The sequence below is a fragment of the Pecten maximus genome, chromosome 7, assembly GCF_902652985.1.
Source record: "Pecten maximus chromosome 7, xPecMax1.1, whole genome shotgun sequence".
Taxonomy (NCBI): Eukaryota; Metazoa; Mollusca; class Bivalvia; order Pectinida; family Pectinidae; genus Pecten; species Pecten maximus.
Window position 1 is genome coordinate 16,755,764 of NC_047021.1, and position 22,434 is coordinate 16,778,197.

Consider the following 22,434-nt stretch of genomic DNA (forward strand, 5'->3'; position numbering starts at 1 on the left):
CCTACTCCAACAATGTTAGAGGTTTTACACGGCAAGATAATTTTGACAGGTGCCGTGTAATTACCTCTAACTGCCCATAGCTGATTTTCCCGATGCTGACGATGAAATTTTTCAAGATCGTATTTTGAAAAAAATATAGTGTGTCAACATACATTTAAATGATCAACAGGGTCCAATATATATTCCTTTCCATAATCCCATGATTAAATGAGAATAATTTTGTAGCAAGCACACAAATTATTTTTTTGAAGTTTACTTCTTCTGAAGCGAAGCAGAGCTCAAGAAGACAATATGCCGGTAGTGAAAGTAGAAATACCACATGATTTGCCAGTTAATACAAAAATGGATTACAAGCTATGTCCTACAGGAGGAATACAACAAAATCTGTATCATTTTGTTCCGTTTGAAATACCCAGGACTGTATCAACCTTTAGGCAGCCATTTTTAAAGCCGACTAGAAAAGTGCTACAATGGCATTGACATGTATTGACATGTATTTTGTGTATTTTTTACTGGATTATACTATATATTTGTGTCTGTGACATATATATTGCTTGAATGGTGCGTAGACATCATTGTAATGACCTGTCAACCACTAAGTGGTTTTTCAAGCATATTTCGTTGCATTTGGATTTCAAACGCAAGCTGCATCAAAGAATTAGTACTTAGGAAATAAGAGGTCACAGTCGGCAGAATCATATCTGATAGAAAAAAGAGCCGACCTGCGACCTCTTATGTTATAGGAGTACTCAATAACCAAGAGGCCCAGGGACTTGATATTGGGCCTGTGGCATGCTGGGGTGAAAGGCTACCAAGCTTGTTCAAATGAATGACCTTGGCCTTCATTCAAGGTCACATGGGTCAAATAGGCTATAATCTTCTTCAAACAACTTCTTCTCAATAACCTAAAGGCCCAGGGTCTTGATATTGGGCCTGTAGCATGCTGGGGTGAAGGGCTACAAATTTGTTCAAATGAATGACCTTGACCTTTATTACCTAATGTTCTCTCCAGTACCCAGTGTCACTCCTGTACTTTAATGCCTTCTCCAGTACCCAGTGTTCACTCAAGTACCCAGTGTCCACTCCAGTACCCAGTGTCACTCCAGTACCTAGTGTTACTCCAGTACCTCATTTTCACTCCAGTACTTAGTGTTCACTCCAGTACCCAGTGTCCACTCCAGTACCCAGTGTCCACTCCAGTACTTAGTGTTCACTCCAGTACCCAGTGTCCACTCCAGTACCCAGTGTCCACTCCAGTACCCAGTGTCCACTCCAGTACTCAGTGTTCACTCCAGTACCAAGTGTCACTCCAGTACCTAGTGTCACTCCAGTACTTAGTGTTTACTCCAGTACCCAGTGTTCACTCCAGTACCTAGTGTTCACTCCAGTACCCAGTGTCCACTCCAGTACTCAGTGTTCACTCCAGTACCTAGTGTCACTCCAGTACCTAGTGTCACTCCAGTACTTAGTGTTTACTCCAGTACCTAGTGTCACTCCAGTACTTAGTGTTTACTCCAGTACCTAGTGTCCACTCCAGTACCAAGTGTTCAATCCAGTACCCAGTATTCACTCCAGTACCCATTGTCCACTCCAGTACCCAGTGTCACTCCAGTACTTAGTGTTAACTCCAATACCTAGTGTCCACTCCAGTACCCAGTGTTAACTCCAGTACCCAGTGTTCACTCCAGTACCCAGTGTCCACTCCAGTACCCATTGTTCACTCCAGTACCTAGTGTCACTCCAGTACCTAGTGTCCACTCCAGTACCAAGTGTTTACTCCAGTACCAGTGTCACTCCAGTACCTAGTGTCACTCCAGTACCTAGTGTCCACTCCAGTACCCAGTGTCCACTCCAGTACCCAGTGTTCACTCCAGTACTTAGTGTTAACTCCAGTACCCAGTGTTAACTCCAGTACCAGTGTCACTCCAGTACCTAGTGTCACTCCAGTACCTAGTACCCAGTGTTCACTCCAGTACCCAGTGTCACTCCAGTACCTAGTGTTCACTCCAGTACCTAGTGTCACTCCAGTACTTAGTGTTCACTCCAGTACCCAGTGTTAACTCCAGTACCTAGTACCCAGTGTTCACTCCAGTACCTAGTGTTCACTCCAGTACCCAGTGTTCACTCCAGTACCTAGTGTTCACTCCAGTACCTAGTGTCACTCCAGTACCTAGTGTTCACTCCAGTACTTAGTGTTTACTCCAGTACCTAGTGTCACTCCAGTACCCAGTGTCACTCCAGTACCTAGTGTCACTCCAGTACCCAGTGTCACTCCAGTACCTAGTGTCACTCCAGTACCTAGTGTCACTCCAGTACTTAGTGTTCACTCCAGTACCCAGTGTACTCACTACCAGTACCCAGTGTTCACTCCAGTACCTAGTGTCACTCCAGTACCAGTGTTTTCACTCCAGTACCAGTGTTCACTCCAGTACCTAGTGTTCACTCCAGTACCTAGTGTCCACTCCAGTACCTAGTGTTCACTCCAGTACCCAGTGTCACTCCAGTACCTAGTGTTCACTCCAGTACCTAGTGTTCACTCCAGTACCTAGTGTCACTCCAGTACCTAGTGTTTACTCCAGTACCTAGTGTCACTCCAGTACCCAGTGTTCACTCCAGTACCCAGTGTTCACTCCAGTACCCAGTGTCACTCCAGTACCTAGTGTTCACTCCAGTACCTAGTGTCACTCCAGTACCTAGTGTACTCCAGTACCCAGTGTTCACTACAGTACCTAGTGTCACTCCAGTACCAGTGTCCATCAGTACCCGTCACTCCCGTACCTAGTGTTACTCCATGTACTCAGTGTACTCCAGTACCGTGTTAACTCCAGTACCAGTGTCACTCCAGTACCTAGTGTCACTCCAGTACCTAGTACCCAGTGTTCACTCCAGTACCCAGTGTTCACTCCAGTACCTAGTGTTCACTCCAGTACCCAGTGTTAACTCCAGTACCCAGTGTCACTCCAGTACCTAGTGTTCACTCCAGTACCTAGTGTCACTCCAGTACCCAGTGTTCACTCCAGTACTTAGTGTTAACTCCAGTACCCAGTGTTAACTCCAGTACCAGTGTCACTCCAGTACCTAGTGTCACTCCAGTACCTAGTACCTAGTGTTCACTCCAGTACCCAGTGTTCACTCCAGTACCTAGTGTTCACTCCAGTACCCAGTGTTAACTCCAGTACCCAGTGTCACTCCAGTACCTAGTGTTCACTCCAGTACCTAGTGTCACTCCAGTACTTAGTGTTCACTCCAGTACCCAGTGTTCACTCCAGTACCTAGTGTTCACTCCAGTACCTAGTGTTCACTCCAGTACCTAGTGTTCACTCCAGTACCTAGTACCCAGTGTTCACTCCAGTACCTAGTGTTCACTCCAGTACCCAGTGTTCACTCCAGTACCTAGTGTCACTCCAGTACCCAGTGTTAACTCCAGTACCTAGTGTTTACTCCAGTACCTAGTGTCACTCCAGTACCTAGTGTTTACTCCAGTACCCAGTGTTCACTCCAGTACCAAGTACCCAGTGTCACTCCAGTACCTAGTGTCCACTCCAGTACCCAGTGTTCACTCCAGTACCTAGTGTCCACTCCAGTACCCAGTGTTCACTCCAGTACCCAGTGTCACTCCAGTACCCAGTGTCACTCCAGTACCTAGTGTCCACTCCAGTACCCAGTGTTCACTCCAGTACCCAGTGTCACTCCAGTACCTAGTGTCACTCCAGTACCTAGTGTCACTCCAGTACCTAGTGTCACTCCAGTACTTAGTGTTCACTCCAGTACCCAGTGTTAACTCCAGTACCTAGTACCCAGTGTTCACTCCAGTACCTAGTGTTCACTCCAGTACCCAGTGTTCACTCCAGTACCTAGTGTTCACTCCAGTACCTAGTGTCACTCCAGTACCTAGTGTCCACTCCAGTACCTAGTGTTCACTCCAGTACCCAGTGTTCACTCCAGTACCCAGTGTTAACTCCAGTACCTAGTGTCACTCCAGTACCTAGTGTCACTCCAGTACCCAGTGTTCACTACAGTACCCAGTGTTCACTCCAGTACCCAGTGTCACTCCAGTACCTAGTGTTTACTCCAGTACCTAGTGTCACTCCAGTACCTAGTGTTTACTCCAGTACCCAGTGTCACTCCAGTACCTAGTGTTTACTCCAGTATTCAGTGTCCACTCCAGTACCTAGTGTCCACTCCAGTACCCAGTGTCCACTCCAGTACCCAGTGTTCACTCCAGTACTTAGTGTTAACTCCAGTACCCAGTGTTCACTCCAGTACCCAGTGTTCACTCCAGTACCCAGTGTTCACTACAGTACCTAGTGTCCACTCCAGTACCTAGTGTCCACTCCAGTACCTAGTGTCACTCCAGTACCTAGTGTTTACTCCAGTACCCAGTGTCACTCCAGTACCTAGTGTTTACTCCAGTACCAGTGTTCACTCCAGTACCTAGTGTTCTCCAGTACCAGTGTCAACTCCGTTAGTGTCACTCCAGTACCTAGTGTCACTCCAGTACCTAGTGTTTACTCCAGTACCTAGTGTTTACTCCAGTACTCAGTGTTAACTCCAGTACCCAGTGTTCACTACAGTACCTAGTGTTAACTCCAGTACTTAGTGTTTACTCCAGTACCCAGTGTCACTCCAGTACCTAGTGTTTACTCCAGTACTTAGTGTTAACTCCAGTACTTTGTTACTCAGTACCCAGTGTCACTCCAGTACCTAGTGTTCTTACTTTACCAGTACCCAGTGTTCACTCCAGTACCTAGTGTTTACTCCAGAGTTGTACCCGTCAGTGTTACTACAGTACCAGTGTCACTCCAGTACCTAGTGTTTACTCCAGTATATTACCCATTACAGTGTCACTTCCAGTACCTAGTGTTACTATCATTCCAGTACCCAGTGTCACTCCAGTACCTAGTGTTTACTCCCGTACAGTGTTACTCAGTACCTAGTGTCATCCAGTCCCAGTGTCACTCAGTACCTAGTGTCACTCCAGTACCAGTGTTTCCTCCAGTACCAGTGTCATACTCAGTACCAGTGTTCACTCCAGTATCAGTGTTCACTCCAGTACTTATGTTATCCAGACCCAGGTCACTCAGTACCAGTGTTCACTCAGTACCTAGTGTTACTCCAGTACCAGTGTCACTCCAGTACCAGTGTACTCCAGTACTTATGTTACTCCAGTACTAGTGTTCACTAGTACCAGTTTAATCCAGTACCAGTGTTCACTCCAGTACTAGTGTTACCAGTACCAGTGTCCTCCAGTACTAGTGTTTACTCATACCAGTGTTCACTCCATACTAGGTACTCCATATTCAGTGTATCATTCAGTCCCAGTGTCCTCCAGTACCCAGTTACTCCAGTACTAGTGTTCACCCAGTCCCAGTGTTTCCAGTACCATGTTCACTCCAGTACCAGTGTCACTCCATCCAGTGTCCTCCAGTACCTAGTTCACTCCAGTCCAGTTACTCATACTGTGTTCACTCAGTCCAGTGTACTCAGTACCATGTATCCTCCAGTGTCTCGTACCAGTGTATCCAGTACCAGTTATGTACATACACTGATACTAGTGTATCCGACCTATGTCAATAAAGTGTTCGTGTAAGTGTTCATATATTCACTCAGACCGTGTATCCAGTATAGTTCCTAGATCCTGTCATCCAGTACATATCTCCACCTGTATAGTGTCTACAATCAATAAGACAGTACTGATCTTTTCAATAGTATCATACAGGAATCCATACTAGGTATTACGTTGCCACGTTGTTTCCATCATACGTGTATAGACATTTATATAAATATTTCCAAAGAAGTTACTTACTTTTTCGATTCCACTTCAATTTTGTGACGGATTATCTAACATTTAAAAAAAATACGTCTATGAGTTTTTGCCGTTTCCCTCCCAGTGTTAACTCCAGTACCCAGTGTTAATTCCAGTACCTAGTGTCCATTCCAGTAACCAGTGTCACTCCAGTACCTAGTGTTTACTCTGGTACCTAATAATCACACTGGTACCTAGTGTCCACTGCAATTACTTTCTAAGATGCGGAAATCTTATTCTAGAAACATGTAATACAGATATATTTGAAGAAAATGATCGCATGCATAGCGAATTCAGTATAGGTATTGACGTTGTCCACGAGTGTTTGCACATTCAGCAGGGAATAGAACATTTATATAAATATTTCAAACAGTTAAGTTACCGAAACATTTCCTCAACCCGTGCACATCATTTTAAGTAAAATAGATATGCTTAGAAAAAGTAATTTTGCCTGTCGTTTTGGTGCCGACTCCCCCATGTACCAAATACCACATCCCCAATTGTGAGGCTGCACACGGGGATATGTCCTTGGTAGTGTATGTGTGAGGCATAACAACACTCGGTTAATAAATGTTTGGAAAGGTTGGGAACGCTAACTGAATTCTTAATTCTTTAAATAATTATAATAATAAGGAAATCACAATTAAGTGCTAGAAATATTTGTATTTGGAACATCATACTGTGTTGAGTTATCGACTACTGTGTGATATGAATTACATTTATATATATATAATTATACAAAAATGAAAAAAGAAAGCGTGTGGCATTTTAGCGTTTTCATTGCAGGAATAGTCATTACATATTTCATGTTTCGTGAGAACAAAAAGAGTGAATTTTATTGTGTCTTAAAACATCACAATATAGGTAGGCAATATAAACAGCGTGAACGGGAACTGACGGAGGTTGTTATGCCTGTTTGCTTCCCCGCAGAACATTTAATATACGTAACATGAGGCTTTGCTCTTCGCCCTCGTCTTTCGATGAGCGTTTTGGTGATGGATGGGTTCTTTTAAGTCCTGTCTGACGCCGATCTGGTGATGGTTGTCTCTTCATATCTGCTTTTACTCTGTCAATAAAGGCTTCCATTTCTCTTTTTGAATTAGACGTTCGAGGTGGATGGGTTCTTCGGGAGCCGGCAGGACGGGTTACCCTCGGTCCCGGAGGAGTTGTTTTTGGTGATTTTGGTCTTCCTGTGGGTTTGGATTTTCCATTTCCGCCCGCCTTTTTGCCTCCACGGACAACATTTGATAAATGAAATGAGAGATTTCGCTCGTCATCATCATCATCGTCGTCGTCGTCTTCTTCCGATGAGTCTTTTGGTGGACGGGTTACCTTCGGTCCTGCAGGAGTTGTTTTCGGTGATTTTGGGTTTCCTGTCGGTTTGGATTTGCCATTTCCACCCGCGTTTTTGCCTCCACGGAGCAAATTCAATATACGTAATATGAGAGTTCTCTCATCATCATCATCGTCATCGTCGTCGTCGTCGTCGTCGTCTTCTTCTTCCGATGAGTCTTTTGGTGGACGGGTTACCTTCGGTCCTGCAGGAGTTGTTTTCGGTGATTTTGGGTTTCCTGTGGGTTTGGATTTGCCATTTCCACCCGCGTTTTTGCCTCCACGGAGCATATTCAATATACGTAATATGAGAGTTCTCTCATCATCATCATCGTCGTCGTCGTCGTCTTCTTCCGATGAGTCTTTTGGTGGACGGGTTACCTTCGGTCCTGCAGGAGTTGTTTTTGGTGATTTTGGGTTTCCTGTGGGTTTGGATTTTCCATTTCCGCCCGCCTTTTTGCCTCCACGGACAACATTTGATAAATGAAATGAGAGATTTCGCTCGTCATCATCATCATCATCGTCGTCGTCGTCTTCTTCCGATGAGTCTTTTGGTGGACGGGTTACCTTCGGTCCTGCAGGAGTTGTTTTTGGTGATTTTGGGTTTCCTGTGGGTTTGGATTTTCCATTTCCGCCCGCCTTTTTGCCTCCACGGACAACATTTGATAAATGAAATGAGAGATTTCGCTCGTCATCATCATCATCGTCGTCGTCGTCTTCTTCCGATGAGTCTTTTGGTGGACGGGTTACCTTCGGTCCTGCAGGAGTTGTTTTCGGTGATTTTGGGTTTCCCTGTTGGTTTGGATTTGCCATTTCCACCCGCGTTTTTGCCTCCACGGAGAATATTCAATACACGTAATATGAGAGTTCTCTCATCATCATCATCGTCATCGTCGTCGTCGTCTTCTTCCGATGAGCCTTTTGGTGGACGGGTTATCTTCGGTCCTGCAGGAGTTGTTTTCGGTGATTTTGGACCTCCTGTGGATTTGGATTTGCCATTTCCGCCCGCCTTTCTGCCTCCACGGGCAACATTTGTGTCATCATCATTGTCTTCTTCCGACGAATCTTTTGTAGCTGGAGATGGAGAGGGCTTGTGACCTCCATCTATCAGACCGTGAACCAATTCATTATGAGTGTGTGTGGCGTAGTCTGAAAACAAAATGTTATATATAAATTTAGAAAGACAATTCTCAGAAAGTAATGGTAGGTACAATATCCATGTAGTACAATATCAATGTAGACATTTCTGTATGTTTCATTCAAGTCTATAATACAATAAAGTCAAACACAAAATTTGAATCAAGAAATTGCACACTGGTCGATACATACATGTATATGTATCTCATATGGGTTTCAGTCTTCATTGTACAGGTAAAGTATACATAATGCAAACCCGGAGATGTTTTAATATAATTAGCGACAGGTGACTTACGGTACTTCATTTGTATACCTCTATTTTATAACTTTTCCCTGCATTTTGTGGATTATAACACCGCGATTAATGACGATAAATTATGCAAACATCCAACTCTACATATGTACTAAGTATATTGTGATTTCGTTTACCTTCCTTATTCATGGTTTACATAAACTATTGAAATTTAGAAAAATCATGCATGAAAGAATTGATCGAAAAGCTTTCCTTGTTTTATTTACGCTCATCCAAACTTTAAAGACAACGCACCAGATATGACACGAATCACAAAATCATTTTGGAATTTGAGGAGGTGAGCCATCTCTACTACTGCATCCTCAAGAAAAAGCAGCCGCTCTCCAACAATCTGTTTCGTCAGAGTGTCCCCTAAAACAAAACATAATAACAATGATTGTTTTGATCACAAAAGCCAGGGTCACTTAGACGGGTCGTCAGGTGAATAAATACATGTATAAGACACGTCTAAAAGGGGAATACATTTATAAGACGGGTCTATAGAGGAATACATGTATAAGATGGGTCTATAGATGAATACATTTATAAGACGGGTCTATAGAGGAATACATGTATAGGACGGGTCTATAGAGGGATACATTTATAAGACGGTCTATAGAGGGATACATGTATAAGATGGGTCTATAGAGGAATACATGTATAGGACGGGTCTATAGAGGAATACATGTATAAGACGGGTCTATAGAGGGATACATGTATAAGACGGGTCTATGGAGAGATACCTGTATAAGACGGGTCTATAGAGGGATACATGTATAAGACGGGTCTATAGAGGAATACATGTATAATACGGGTCTATGGAGGAATACATGTATAAGACGGGTCTATAGAGGAATACATGTATAAGACGGGTCTATAGAGGGATACATGTATAAGACGGGTCTATGGAGGAATACATGTATAATACGGGTCTATAGAGGGATACATGTATAAGATGGGTCTATAGAGGGATACATTTATAAGACGGTCTATAGAGGGATACATGTATAAGATGGGTCTATAGAGGAATACATGTATAGGACGGGTCTATAAAGGGATACATGTATAAGACGGGTCTATAGAGGGATACATGTATAAGACGGGTCTATGGAGAGATACCTGTATAAGACGGGTCTATAGAGGGATACATGTATAAGACGGGTCTATAGAGGAATACATGTATAATACGGGTCTATGGAGGAATACATGTATAAGACGGGTCTATAGAGGAATACATGTATAAGACGGGTCTATAGAGGGATACATGTATAAGACGGGTCTATGGAGGAATACATGTATAATACGGGTCTATAGAGGGATACATGTATAAGATGGGTCTATAGAGGAATACATGTATAAGGCGGTCTATAGAGGAATACATGTATAAGGCGGTCTATAGAGGAATACATGTATAATACGGGTCTATGGAGGAATACATGTATAAGACGGGTCTATAGAGGAATACATGTATAAGGCGGTCTATAGAGGAATACATGTATAAGACGGGTCTATAGAGGAATACATGTATAAGGCGGTCTATGGAGGAATACATGTATAATACGGGTCTATGGAGGAATACATGTATAAGACGGGTCTATAGAGGAATACATGTATAAGACGCGTTTATAGAGGAATACATGTAAAAGACGGTCTATAGAGGAATACATGTATAAGACGGGTCTATAGAGGGATACATTGATAAGGCGGGTTTATAGAGGAATGCATGTATAAGACGGGTCTGTAGAGGAATACATGTATAAGACGGTCTATAGAGGAATACCCTTTGGAATTTCTATTGCTGTTCACGTATATTACGACTTTGTATATTATAACATGTGCTAATGGGCAATATGGCCCACAGTTAATAAAGAAATTGAAATTGAAATACATTTATAAGGCGGGTCTATAGAGGAATACATGTATAAGACGGTCTATAGAGGAATACATGTATAAGACGGGTCTATAGAGGAATACATGTATAAGACGGTCTATAGAGGAATACATGTATAAGACGGGTCTATGGAGGAATACGTGTATAAGACGGGTCTATGGAGGAATACATTTATAAGACAGGTCTATAGAGGAATACGTGTATAAGACGGGTCTATGGAGGAATACATTTATAAGACAGGTCTATAGAGGAATACGTGTATAAGACGGGTCTATGGAGGAATACATGTATAAGACGGTCTATAGAGGAATACATGTATAAGACGGGTCTATAGAGGAATACATTTATAAGGCAGGTCTATAGAAGAATACGTGTATTAGACGGTCTAGAGAGGAATACATGTGTAAGACGGGTCTATAGAGGAATACATTTATAAGACGGGTTTATAGAGGAATACATTTATAAGACGGGTCTATAGAGGAATACATGTATAAGACGGTCTATAGAGGAATACATGTATAAGACGGGTCTATAGAGGAATACATTTATAAGACAGGTCTATAGAGGAATACGTGTATTAGACGGTCTAGAGAGGAATACATGTATAAGACGGGTCTATAGAGGAATACATTTATAAGACGGGTCTATAGAGGAATACATGTATAAGACGGTCTATAGAGGAATACATGTATAAGATGGGTCTATAGAGGAATACATGTATAGGACGGGTCTATAAAGGGATACATGTATAAGACGGGTCTATAGAGGGATACATGTATAAGACGGGTCTATGGAGGAATACCTATATAAGACGGGTCTATAGAGGGATACATGTATAAGATGGGTCTATAGAGGAATACATGTATAAGACGGGTCTATAGAGGAATACATGTATAAGACGGGTCTATAGAGGAATACATGTATAAGACGGGTCTATAGAGGAATACATGTATAAGACGGGTCTATAGAGGAATACATGTATAAGACGGGTCTATAGAGGAATACATGTATAAGACGGGTCTATAGAGGAATACATGTATAAGACGGTCTATAGAGGAATACATGTATAAGACGGGTCTATAGAGGAATACATGTATAAGACGGGTCTATAGAGGAATACATGTATAAGACGGGTCTATAGAGGAATACATGTATAAGACGGGTCTATAGAGGGAATACATGTATAAGACGGGTCTATAGAGGAATACATGTATAAGACGGGTCTATAGAGGAATACAATGTATAAGACGGGTCTATAGAGGAATACATGTATAAGACGGGTCTATAGAGGAATACATGTATAAGACGGGTCTATAGAGGAATACATGTATAAGACGGGTCTATAGAGGAATACATGTATAAGACGGGTCTATAGAGGAATACATGTATAAGACGGGTCTATAGAGGAATACATGTATAAGACGGGTCTATAGAGGAATACATGTATAAGACGGGTCTATAGAGGAATACATGTATAAGACGGGTCTATAGAGGAATACATGTATAAGACGGGTCTATGGAGGAATACATGTATAAGACGGGTCTATAGAGGAATACATGTATAAGACGGGTCTATAGAGGAATACATGTATAAGACGGGTCTATAGAGGAATACATGTATAAGACGGGTCTATAGAGGAATACATGTATAAGACGGGTCTATAGAGGGATACATGTATAAGACGGGTCTATAGAGGAATACATGTATAAGACGGGTCTATAGAGGAATACATGTATAAGACGGGTCTATAGAGGAATACATGTATAAGACGGGTCTATAGAGGAATACATGTATAAGACGGGTCTATAGAGGAATACATGTATAAGACGGGTCTATAGAGGAATACATGTATAAGACGGGTCTATAGAGGAATACATTGATAAGACGGGTCTATGGAGGAATACATTTATAAGACGGGTCTATAGAGGAATACATGTATAAGACGGGTTTATAGAGGAATACATTTATAAGACGGGTCTATGGAGGAATACATGTATAAGATGGGTCTATAGAGGAATACATGTATAAGACGGGTCTATGGAGGAATACATGTATAAGACGGGTCTATAGAGGGATACATGTATAAGACGGGTCTATAGAGGGATACATGTATAAGACGGGTCTATAGAGGAATACATGTATAAGACGGGTCTATAGAGGGATACATGTATAAGACGGGTCTATAGAGGAATACATGTATAAGATGGGTCTATAGAGGAATACATGTATAAGACGCGTTTATAGAGGAATACATGTAAAAGACGGGTTTATAGAGGAATACATGTATAATACGGGTCTATAGAGGAATACATGTATAAGACGGGTCTGTAGAGGAATACATGTATAAGACGGGTCTATGGAGGAATACATGTATAAGACGGGTCTATGGAGGAATACATGTATAAGACGGGTCTATAGAGGGATACATGTATAAGACGGGTCTATAGAGGAATACATGTATAAGACGGGTCTATGGAGGAATACATGTATAAGATGGGTCTATAGAGGAATACATGTATAAGACGGGTCTATAGAGGAATACATGTATAAGATGGGTCTATAGAGGAATACATTTATAAGACAGGTCTATGGAGGAATACGTGTATTAGACGGTCTAGAGAGGAATACATTATAAGACGGTCTATGCTGGTAATACATGTATAAGACGGGTCTATAGATGAACGCGTGTATAAGACTCGTCTATTGAATAATACATTTATAAGACGGTCCCTAGGGTAATATATTTATAAGACGTAAGTTCATGTTGTAATAATAGAGTTTTCGCTATAGACCTCACCCAATATCAAATTGGCTACCATGGAAAAGTTTGAGATGAAGGATATGACTTTTAAAACCCTTATTAACTGTTATATGATACCCTATACTTTTTGTTTTGAATCATCATGGCAAAATTGAATTCAAGAATCATAATGACGTAAACAGACCATTTACACTTCTATGGAAAAGCAATTGGGGGTTTGTCCCTAGACTGGAATGCCAACACAACTTCGCTATTCAAGGGTGTTCAAAGGATAGCCTCCTTTTCGTGTTGAAAAGAAGAGTATTGTATTGAACACCCTTGGCTAGCGAGGTTGACAACAATCATGCCGGCATGAAAAACCGAAAAAGATCCTAAAATCGGGGCAACGACATTAATGTGGTCTCTCCAATATCACAAGACACCCTGTACAACCCCTACCCGGGAATAGGTAAAGATCCCTAAATCGTGGCCGCGAGATTAATGTGGTCTCTCCACTATCACAAGACACCCTGTACAACCCCTAACCGGGAATAGGTAAAGATCCCTAAATCGTGGCCGCGAGATCAATGTTCGTGTCTTCACTATCATAAGATACTCTGTACAATCCCTACCAGGAATAGGTAAAACAAATGTCTATTTATAGACATATTTTTGTACGATTAAGCTTCACACATAAATTGGTTGGTATGAATGTAATTATAATATGCTAATTATTGTCTCCCCAATGGTCAAGGGTCATTATTGCCACTGAGGGGCCTAAGTGACCCCCATGCTAAATCCATAGATTTGATTGGTCAAGGGGCCCAGCCCCTGCAACACCAAGGTTATCCCCACTATAGAGTTAATCCCTGTAAGTTTATGACGCCATCTTGGAAAGTTTCTAAATAGGTGAAATCAATTTTGTTTTGATTGAGAAGAATTAAGTTTTAGAGTTATTTTAAAAAGGACATTCTCTGCTCCTTTCATCAAGTGGTATGCCAAGATTTTACAGCCATTTACATTGTTTGGTATTTCATATTTTATAATTTTGGCGCAAACAGAGCTCGAGGTATGGACCAGATTGTGTAGCTGCAGATGTGATAGGTGGATATTGTTTTATAATCTTTAACTTTAGAGGACAAAAATATCCATAAATCGTGGCCGCGAGATCAATGTTCGTGTTTTTACTATCATAACACACCCTGTACAACCCCGACCCAGGAATAGGTAAAGATCCCTTAATCCACAGGCGTCTGAAGTTCTGACAGTTAACTGAGATATAATACCATATAAAAAATAAGAGTATCTACTATATTTTTTATATGGTATTATATCTCAGTTTACTGTCAGAACTTCAGACGCCTGTACTTAATCGTGGCCGCGAGATCAACATGATCTCTTCACTATCATAAAACACTTTAAATCAACTCCAACTCACCGGAGATGTCAGTCAGGTCGACCAGGTCGAAAGCAAACTGGATTCCTGATACTTGACACACGAAAACCTGTCGAAAGACTTCGTTGAGAAAGTTCCTTAGGTCTTTGATCTTATCAAAGTCTGTGTTACGGGCATCTGTGTCAAAGATAATAACTTCTTAACACTTAATGCTAATGATGTATTCAAAGTTGTGTCTCTAATTGTCATACAATGTTCTGATCATTGTCATACAGTGGTCAGATACAATGGTCAGATCATTGTTATACAGTGGTCAGGTCATTGTCATACAGTGGTCAGATCATTGTTATACAGTGGTCAGATCATTGTCATACAGTGGTCAGATCATTGTCATAAGTGGTCAGATCATTGTCATACATTGGTCAGATCATTGTCATACAGTGGTCAGATCATGATCATTGTCATACAGTGTTCATATCATTGTCATACAGTGGTCAGGTCATTGTCATACAGTGTTCATATCATTGCCATACAGTGGTCAGATCATTGTCATACAGTGGTCAGGTCATTGTCATACAGTGGTCAGATCATTGTCATACAGTGGTCAGGTCATTGTCATACAGTGGTCAGATCATTGTCATACAGTGGTCAGATCATTGTCATACAGTGGTCAGATCATTGTCATACAGTGGTCAGATCATTGTCATACAGTGGTCAAGTCATTGTCATACAGTGGCCAGATCATTGTCATACAGTGGTCAGATCATTGTCATACAGTGGTCAGATCATTGTCATACAGTGTTCATATCATTGTCATACAATGGTCAGATCATTGTCATACAGTGGTCAGATCATTGTCATACAGTGGTCAGATCATTGTCATACAGTGGTCAAGTCATTGTCATACAGTGGCCAGATCATTGTCATACAGTGGTCAGGTCATTGTCATACAGTGGCCAGATCATTGTCATACAGTGTTCATATCATTGTCATACAGTGGTCAGGTCATTGTCATACAGTGGTCAGATCATTGTCATGCAGTGGTCAGATCATTGTCATACAGTGGTCAGATCATGATCATTGTCATACAGTGTTCATATCATTGTCATACAGTGGTCAGGTCATTGTCATACAGTGTTCATATCATTGCCATACAGTGGTCAGATCATTGTCATACAGTGGTCAGGTCATTGTCATACAGTGGTCAGATCATTGTCATACAGTGGTCAGGTCATTGTCATACAGTGGTCAGATAATTGTCATACAGTGGTCAGATAATTGTCATACAGTGGTCAGATCATTGTCATACAGTGGTCAGATCATTGTCATACAGTGGTCAGATCATTGTCATACAGTGGTCAAGTCATTGTCATACAGTGGCCAGATCATTGTCATACATTGGTCAGGTCATTGTCATACAGTGGTCAGATCATTGTCATACAGTGGTCAGATCATTGTCATACAGTGGTCAGATCATTGTCATACAGTGGTCAGATCATTGTCATACAGTGTTCATATCATTGTCATACAGTGGTCAGATCATTGTCATACAGTGGTCAGATCATTGTCATACAGTGGTCAGATCATTGTCATACAGTGGTCAAGTCATTGTCATACAGTGGCCAGATCATTGTCATACAGTGGTCAAGTCATTGTCATACAGTGGCCAGATCATTGTCATACAGTGTTCATATCATTGTCATACAGTGGTCAGGTCATTGTCATACAGTGGTCAGATCATTGTCATACAGTGGTCAGATCATTGTCATACAGTGGTCAGATCATTGAACATTAAACCGAACATAAATCAGAAACTGTTTCTTACATGTACGTATTGAAAGAGGTTTAATGAATATGTAAAATTTATAATCGGACGATTTATCAACAATGTACCATCATAGAGTACCATAAAGGCACTGATGGTGTTGATACCGTTCCGTAACCTCGGGCGGAGATTAGAGGTGCGTGGTTCTACGCCCCTTCCTGTGTCAGTTTGTGTTTCTCGGGAAGCCGAGAAACGGAGCGATGTGTTGTGGTATCCTTGAGCAAGACACTTAACCTTAATTGATCTGGATGGCATGCTTCGGGCCTCCCGTATGTTGTTCAGTGAGATAGCTACCAGCTACATCAGGGAGACCCCGCCTCAAAATGATCTCTCTGTTCACAGAACGATAAACCCAATAAACAAACACGAAACCTAACAAACCTTCAACACACTGGTTAAGAAACAGCCAGTCGTCCATATTGCCGGTAAGGTCTGAAATATAAAATAATGCATATATAAATATATATATATCGTGCATACGATGAAAAATAATGAACAGTACTTAATAAAAAGTATGCAAATAGGGTGCAACACAATACCAAGTTTGTGTCAATAACTTTGATATAACGACCTAATGAAACGGCAATTGTATCATAGATAAATACACGTGTATGTCGATTGCATTATAGATGAATACACGTGTATGTCAATTGTATCATAGATAGATACACGTGTATGTCAATTGTATCATAGATAGATACACGTGTGTGTCGGTTGTATCATAGATAAATACACGTGTATGTCAATTGATTGCATCATAGATGAATACACATGTATGTCGATTGTATCATATATATATACACGTGTATGTCAATTATATCATAGATAAATACACGTGTGTGTCGGTTGTTTCATAGATATATACACGTGTATGTCGATTGTATCATAGATACATACACGTGTATGTCAATTATATCATAGATACATACACGTGTGTGTCGGTTGTTTCATAGATAAATACACATGTATGTCGATTGTATCATAGATAGATACACGTGTATGTCGATTGTATCATAGATAGATACACGTGTATGTCGATTGTATCATAGATACATACACGTGTATGTCGATTGTATCATAGATACATACACGTGTATGTCGATTTCATCATAGATAAATACACGTGTATGTCGGTTGTATCATAGATAAATACACGTGTATGTCGATTGTATCATAGATACATACACGAGTATGTCTGTATAAGACGCATGTCAATTACTATGATAACATATAAGATATATTGACATAATGATAAGTTATCTTACCTGGTAATTTATTCACGTCCATTTCAACATCAGTAAATAACGAGCCCAACTCTGCTGACAACTTTTCAAACTTTGGCTTGAGTTGGTAAGATTCGTCAAGGATACCTGTTAGAGAAGTGCATACATTGCTGTTAAACATGTCATTTTGAAAGGTCGTACTTTATAATGCTGATCTGTTGATGTCCACATCATATATTGTCGTTTGATTTCATACTAAATTAAATAATACTTCTAATTACAGAATTGATTAGTTGTTTTGTCTAGATAAGTTTGCTAATATCGCGTAGAAATTAATAGTTTACATGCACACCTACCGTTGATTGCGGCGATTTTCTTGGCGATATCCAATGCCTTGTTGAAATCGTTTCGCAGTTTTCCAGCTCCAACACGGAGTTCCGCTAATGAGATTTTTTCCAGTTCTACATTTTTAAAATGAATTTATATATTGAAGTTGTGATGGAAGAATTTGGTAACAAAAGGACTGTTAAGGTATCATATTAACATTTTCATTATATATCTTTTTATCAAATGTTAGATAGACTTATTTTGTTTTACTAACTGAGAGCAGACTTTGGGAATCTATAGTTTTGAGTTAGGTGTATTTTTGACTTTGGGAATCTATAGTTTTGAGTTAGGTGTATTTTTGACTTTGGGAATCTATGGAATTGAGTTACGTGTATTTTCTTGGACTTTGTTCTGTATCAAAATCGTGACATTTTCAGGAACAAAATTGTCGAAAAGATTTTCTAACCGATGGAAAAGCATGTATTCAATTAACAACAGGATATTTTTAAACCTGTTCAATTAAACGCTATATTTGAAGGGATATAGCTGGTACCGTCGGAGGAATTGTCTGCTCATTAGATTTATAATTGATGGTTTACCTTTTGCTAAATTGGCTTTATCGGCAACAAGATCCAAAACATTTTTCAATGACTGGAACAGAAAAAAAATGTTTACAGTGGGTGAAGTACATGTACATGCATATATTTTAAATGTCGTTTGCCTGAGATTTTCCCCCAGACTTGTATATGTAGAAATGCCTAAATACCGAAATACCTACATACCAGAATAAAGTAAGCAGTGTCTGCTATCATACGTTGCAAACTGGAGGAAAATATCATCAATGATATCACTAAGAAGTTTGCATAGAAACTGGTATTATGATGAAACAATTATAGTTGGGCAATTTCGCCAATAGTAACACAGACCAATGCAATATATTTAGCTTTTTATACTTAGGTTTGGAACTTCAAATAACTCAAAACGAAATATATAGATAAAACATGTACGTATCTATTATCTAGTGATACACAAGTGTCCCTACGTAAAATCACTTAGAGTAATGTGGTAATGCATTCGAATGGAAGGTTAAACATTACATGATAATAAAAAAAACAAGAGGTTTCCCTCCTCTTGCATTCTTGTTTCATTTAAGTTCTATTTTCCATTATAATTTTCCTATTGTGTACACTTGTTATCAGCCAACCTATTTCCTTACTTTCTCTCGCTTTATATTAGAGGTGTGATCACAGCAGCTGAACCCAAATATATTCTCTCTGTATATTTCTGTATACTTGCCATGTATCAAACAATTAAGCATAGACGTTTTGACAACACACGACAATATATGTTTACATTATTAGAAAATTCCTCACAATGTATCGACATATATCACTACAACATTATATATACCAACACATTATAGAATTGCTTTGATTACGTCTTTTAGCACATACTCTGCATATTGAAACTGGTCGATATTGAAATACTGTAAGAAATAAACGTCTGTGCAGAGTTTGTCACTCTGGTGACATAAAAGATGAATATCACTCCCTGTTAATTTGTCCAAATTGTCAAGTTTGAGGATCAAGATGTATTCAAAAGTATTACTGTAAATAAAATCATCGGTATTCAAACTGATCCACTTAATTAGTACAACAAACTAAAGATTTAACAAGGTTCAGTAAATACGTATATGTTGCCACACAATTAAAGAAAATCTTGATATAATGTCTAAATGTGTTAACGGATTTGTCTATTCTCTATACATATTGATACTACACTGCTATATTCGTAAATATCCGAAAATAAACGTAAAAGATCACGATATGAACCTTCGAAGTCTTATATTATAGGACTAATATTTGTATTGACCGACAATGCATTGTATTGTATGCTATCTGTACTGATGAGCTGTAAAGCTCAGTCAATAAATTAAATGTATAATGTCATGTAACTTGTAAACTGTCTGCTAATCTAATTATAACAACCCAGTGATTATTTATATGGTGTTTTGTTTTTATTATTTATTTATTTATCTTTAAACACACATTAGTCGTTTTCGTTTTTGTTTATTGTCATTATGCCAACACATCTGTAAAACTTCCTTGAAATTTTGAAAACCATCTTACAGTATCAGAAACAATACTACATGTAATATCAACCCCGCCTTCAGTTATTGGAATGTATTTAAGGCTGCAGTTCTGAATTAGGCCATACAACCAGATAAAAGAGAAGTTTACATTAAATGTACCATCCCAAATCGTCCTCCTTATACCGTACTATATACGACTCCTTGAACGATCGGTATTTAAAGTTACACGAGTTTCCGATGGACCCAAAACTTGTTAGACTAGTTACAATAATATCAAAATGCCGTTCCATAATTACATCTGCTTAAAGAGATACACTTATTTAGTGAAATAACAACAGGCGAAGTAGCCAATTTGATTTAATCGGCAGGTTATTCTTCTTTGAGTGAATGAATTTTAAATCCGTCGTGCTGGATTTTAAGGATACACCTACGCGTAAAGCGCATTCACAAACCACACAACGTGGAACAGTGGAACAGTGCTGGGTATTAAACATGCTGACTCGTTGTTGTCACACGTTGTTTTCCTTTCCACCATTAATCTGATGGGCACAGGGTCATGAAATTAAAACAGGGATTTACTGCCCACACGTACAGACTGTTTTCAGTTTGTATTACAACAGGAATTTACTGCCCACACGGACAGACTGTTTTCAGTTTGTCTTACAACTGGGATTTACTGCTCACACGGACAGACTGTTTTCAGTTTGTCTTACAACTGGGATTCACTGCCCACACGGACAGACTGTTTTCAGTTTGTCTTACAACTGGGATTTACTGCCCACACGGACAGACTGTTTTCAGTTTGTCTTACAACTGGGATTTACTGCCCACACGGACAGACTGTTTTCAGTTTGTCTTACAACTGGGATTTACTGCCTACACGGACAGACTGTTTTCAGACAGACACAACGCAAACTATAGTTACCCCGGTTCCAGATGAGAGATTAAAAATTGGATTTAGATTGTTTGCGTTGCGGACAAAATATATTCAACTATTAACCTAAATATCAGAGTGTACAACACTCATTTAAAGTGTCTTACTTAGCATTACTACATTTAAATATACATTTTGTGCTTACATATATAAAACTATATTAATTGTGACGTATTTTACAATTATCAAATGTCTCTATTTTACAATTGAGAACCAATCTGAACCCGAACCCCTGCCACCCCTACCTATCATAACAATCTAGGGTAAAATTCAGTATTTTTCAAGGATATACTTCAAACTGAAAACAGTCTGTCCGTGTTGGCTGTAAATCCCTGTTGTAAGTAAAAGTGTCCGTCCGTCCGTTCTTCCACACATTATATTGTTCGGGCTCGATCTACTACAATACATGACACTGGAACTTCATACTTTGGGCTTGCTTCACCAATGTGAGGCGGTGTCATGTATTAAAAGTAGATCATCCTGACCTACATCAAAGACAAACTTTGTCCGGGCTCTATGTCTTAAACTTCTTGTCACTGGAACTTCATACTTGGGGTGTGGGTTCACCTGGAACTTCATACTTGGGGTGTGGGTTTACCTGGAACTTCATACTTGGGGTGTGGGTTCACCTGGAACTTCATACTTGGGGTGTGGGTTCATCTAATTTATTACGAATGTATGCGTTTTCCCCAACATATTCTCACATCCAAAGGAGGACTCGAATTCTCCAAATTGTGCTGTTTTTATTTGCTATCGTGAATTTCACATGGGCTAAAATTATCTAAACGATCTAATGGACAACATAATTGGGTGTTCAATTGAAAATGGGACCCGAAGGAGCAAATTCTAGTCATGTTTTTATATGATAAAATGACAGTTAAAAGTTAATACAAAAACAATTGATAATTCAATATATATTTTTATGATGACTAGTAGGAAATCTCCTTTCATTACAGAAAACTAAACTAAACTAAAATCTTTATCAATAAATATGCCTGATATTAAGTTTAAGCCCTACACACAACTAACACAGTGCTATAATACTACTGTATTCAGATAAGGTACTCACACTTTCAGCCGAACTCCCGAGGACCAGCCCCAGAAGGAGCAGCGATACGGAGACACCCTTCATGACAGCCGACGACAATCCGATGGTCAGTTAACGGTCAAGCTTATATACCCCCTATGAGTTCGACTGTGATTTTATAAATCTTTATTTATATAGTTTAATGTGTTTTTATACTCCGCACTTTCTTAACACGTTGCGAGACGGATTGCTTTAATACGGCTTTATCCCTGGAACAATTGTCAATACACACTGACCTTTAATTGTAGCACGGCCCACTGGACGATAGCCATACCAAATTGTCAAAAGTCTGGTCAACTTGTATTTGTATTATTAAATTAGAAAACGTGATATTGGAATTAAGGAAACTTT

General features: G+C 39.9%; 1 protein-coding gene across 2 annotated transcripts; it reads right to left on the reverse strand.

Annotated features, from left to right (window-relative positions):
- Positions 1 to 7,345: 7,345 nt before the first annotated feature.
- LOC117331764 lies at positions 7,346 to 22,193 on the reverse strand. Of its 2 annotated transcripts, XM_033890641.1 has the most exons (9): positions 22,066 to 22,193; positions 18,570 to 18,621; positions 18,000 to 18,104; positions 17,686 to 17,790; positions 16,802 to 16,852; positions 14,638 to 14,772; positions 8,823 to 8,939; positions 7,843 to 8,287; positions 7,346 to 7,485 (listed from the first exon to the last, which is right to left on the reverse strand). In XM_033890641.1, the coding sequence occupies exons 1-9, from the start codon at positions 22,126 to 22,128 to the stop codon at positions 7,467 to 7,469; spliced, it is 1,092 nt and encodes a 363-aa protein (XP_033746532.1). In that variant the 5' UTR covers positions 22,129 to 22,193; the 3' UTR covers positions 7,346 to 7,466. The 2 variants fall into 2 exon arrangements, with proteins under 2 accessions (XP_033746532.1, XP_033746533.1); XM_033890642.1 differs by lacking the exon at positions 7,346 to 7,485 and having other exon boundaries at positions 7,724 to 8,287; positions 22,066 to 22,191.
- Between the last annotated feature and the right edge of the window lie 241 nt (positions 22,194 to 22,434).

Bases quoted from the DNA above. Each gene is read 5' to 3' on its own strand.
- LOC117331764 (XM_033890641.1), bottom strand. From the start codon at position 22,128: ATGAAGGGTGTCTCCGTATCGCTGCTCCTTCTGGGGCTGGTCCTCGGG. The intron at 18,622-22,065 runs GTGAGTACCTTA...TTTCTGTTCCAG, and splicing joins TCGGGAGTTCGGCTGAAAGT to TCATTGAAAAATGTTTTGGA. The intron at 18,105-18,569 runs GTAAACCATCAA...TTAAAAATGTAG, and splicing joins TAAAGCCAATTTAGCAAAAG to AACTGGAAAAAATCTCATTA.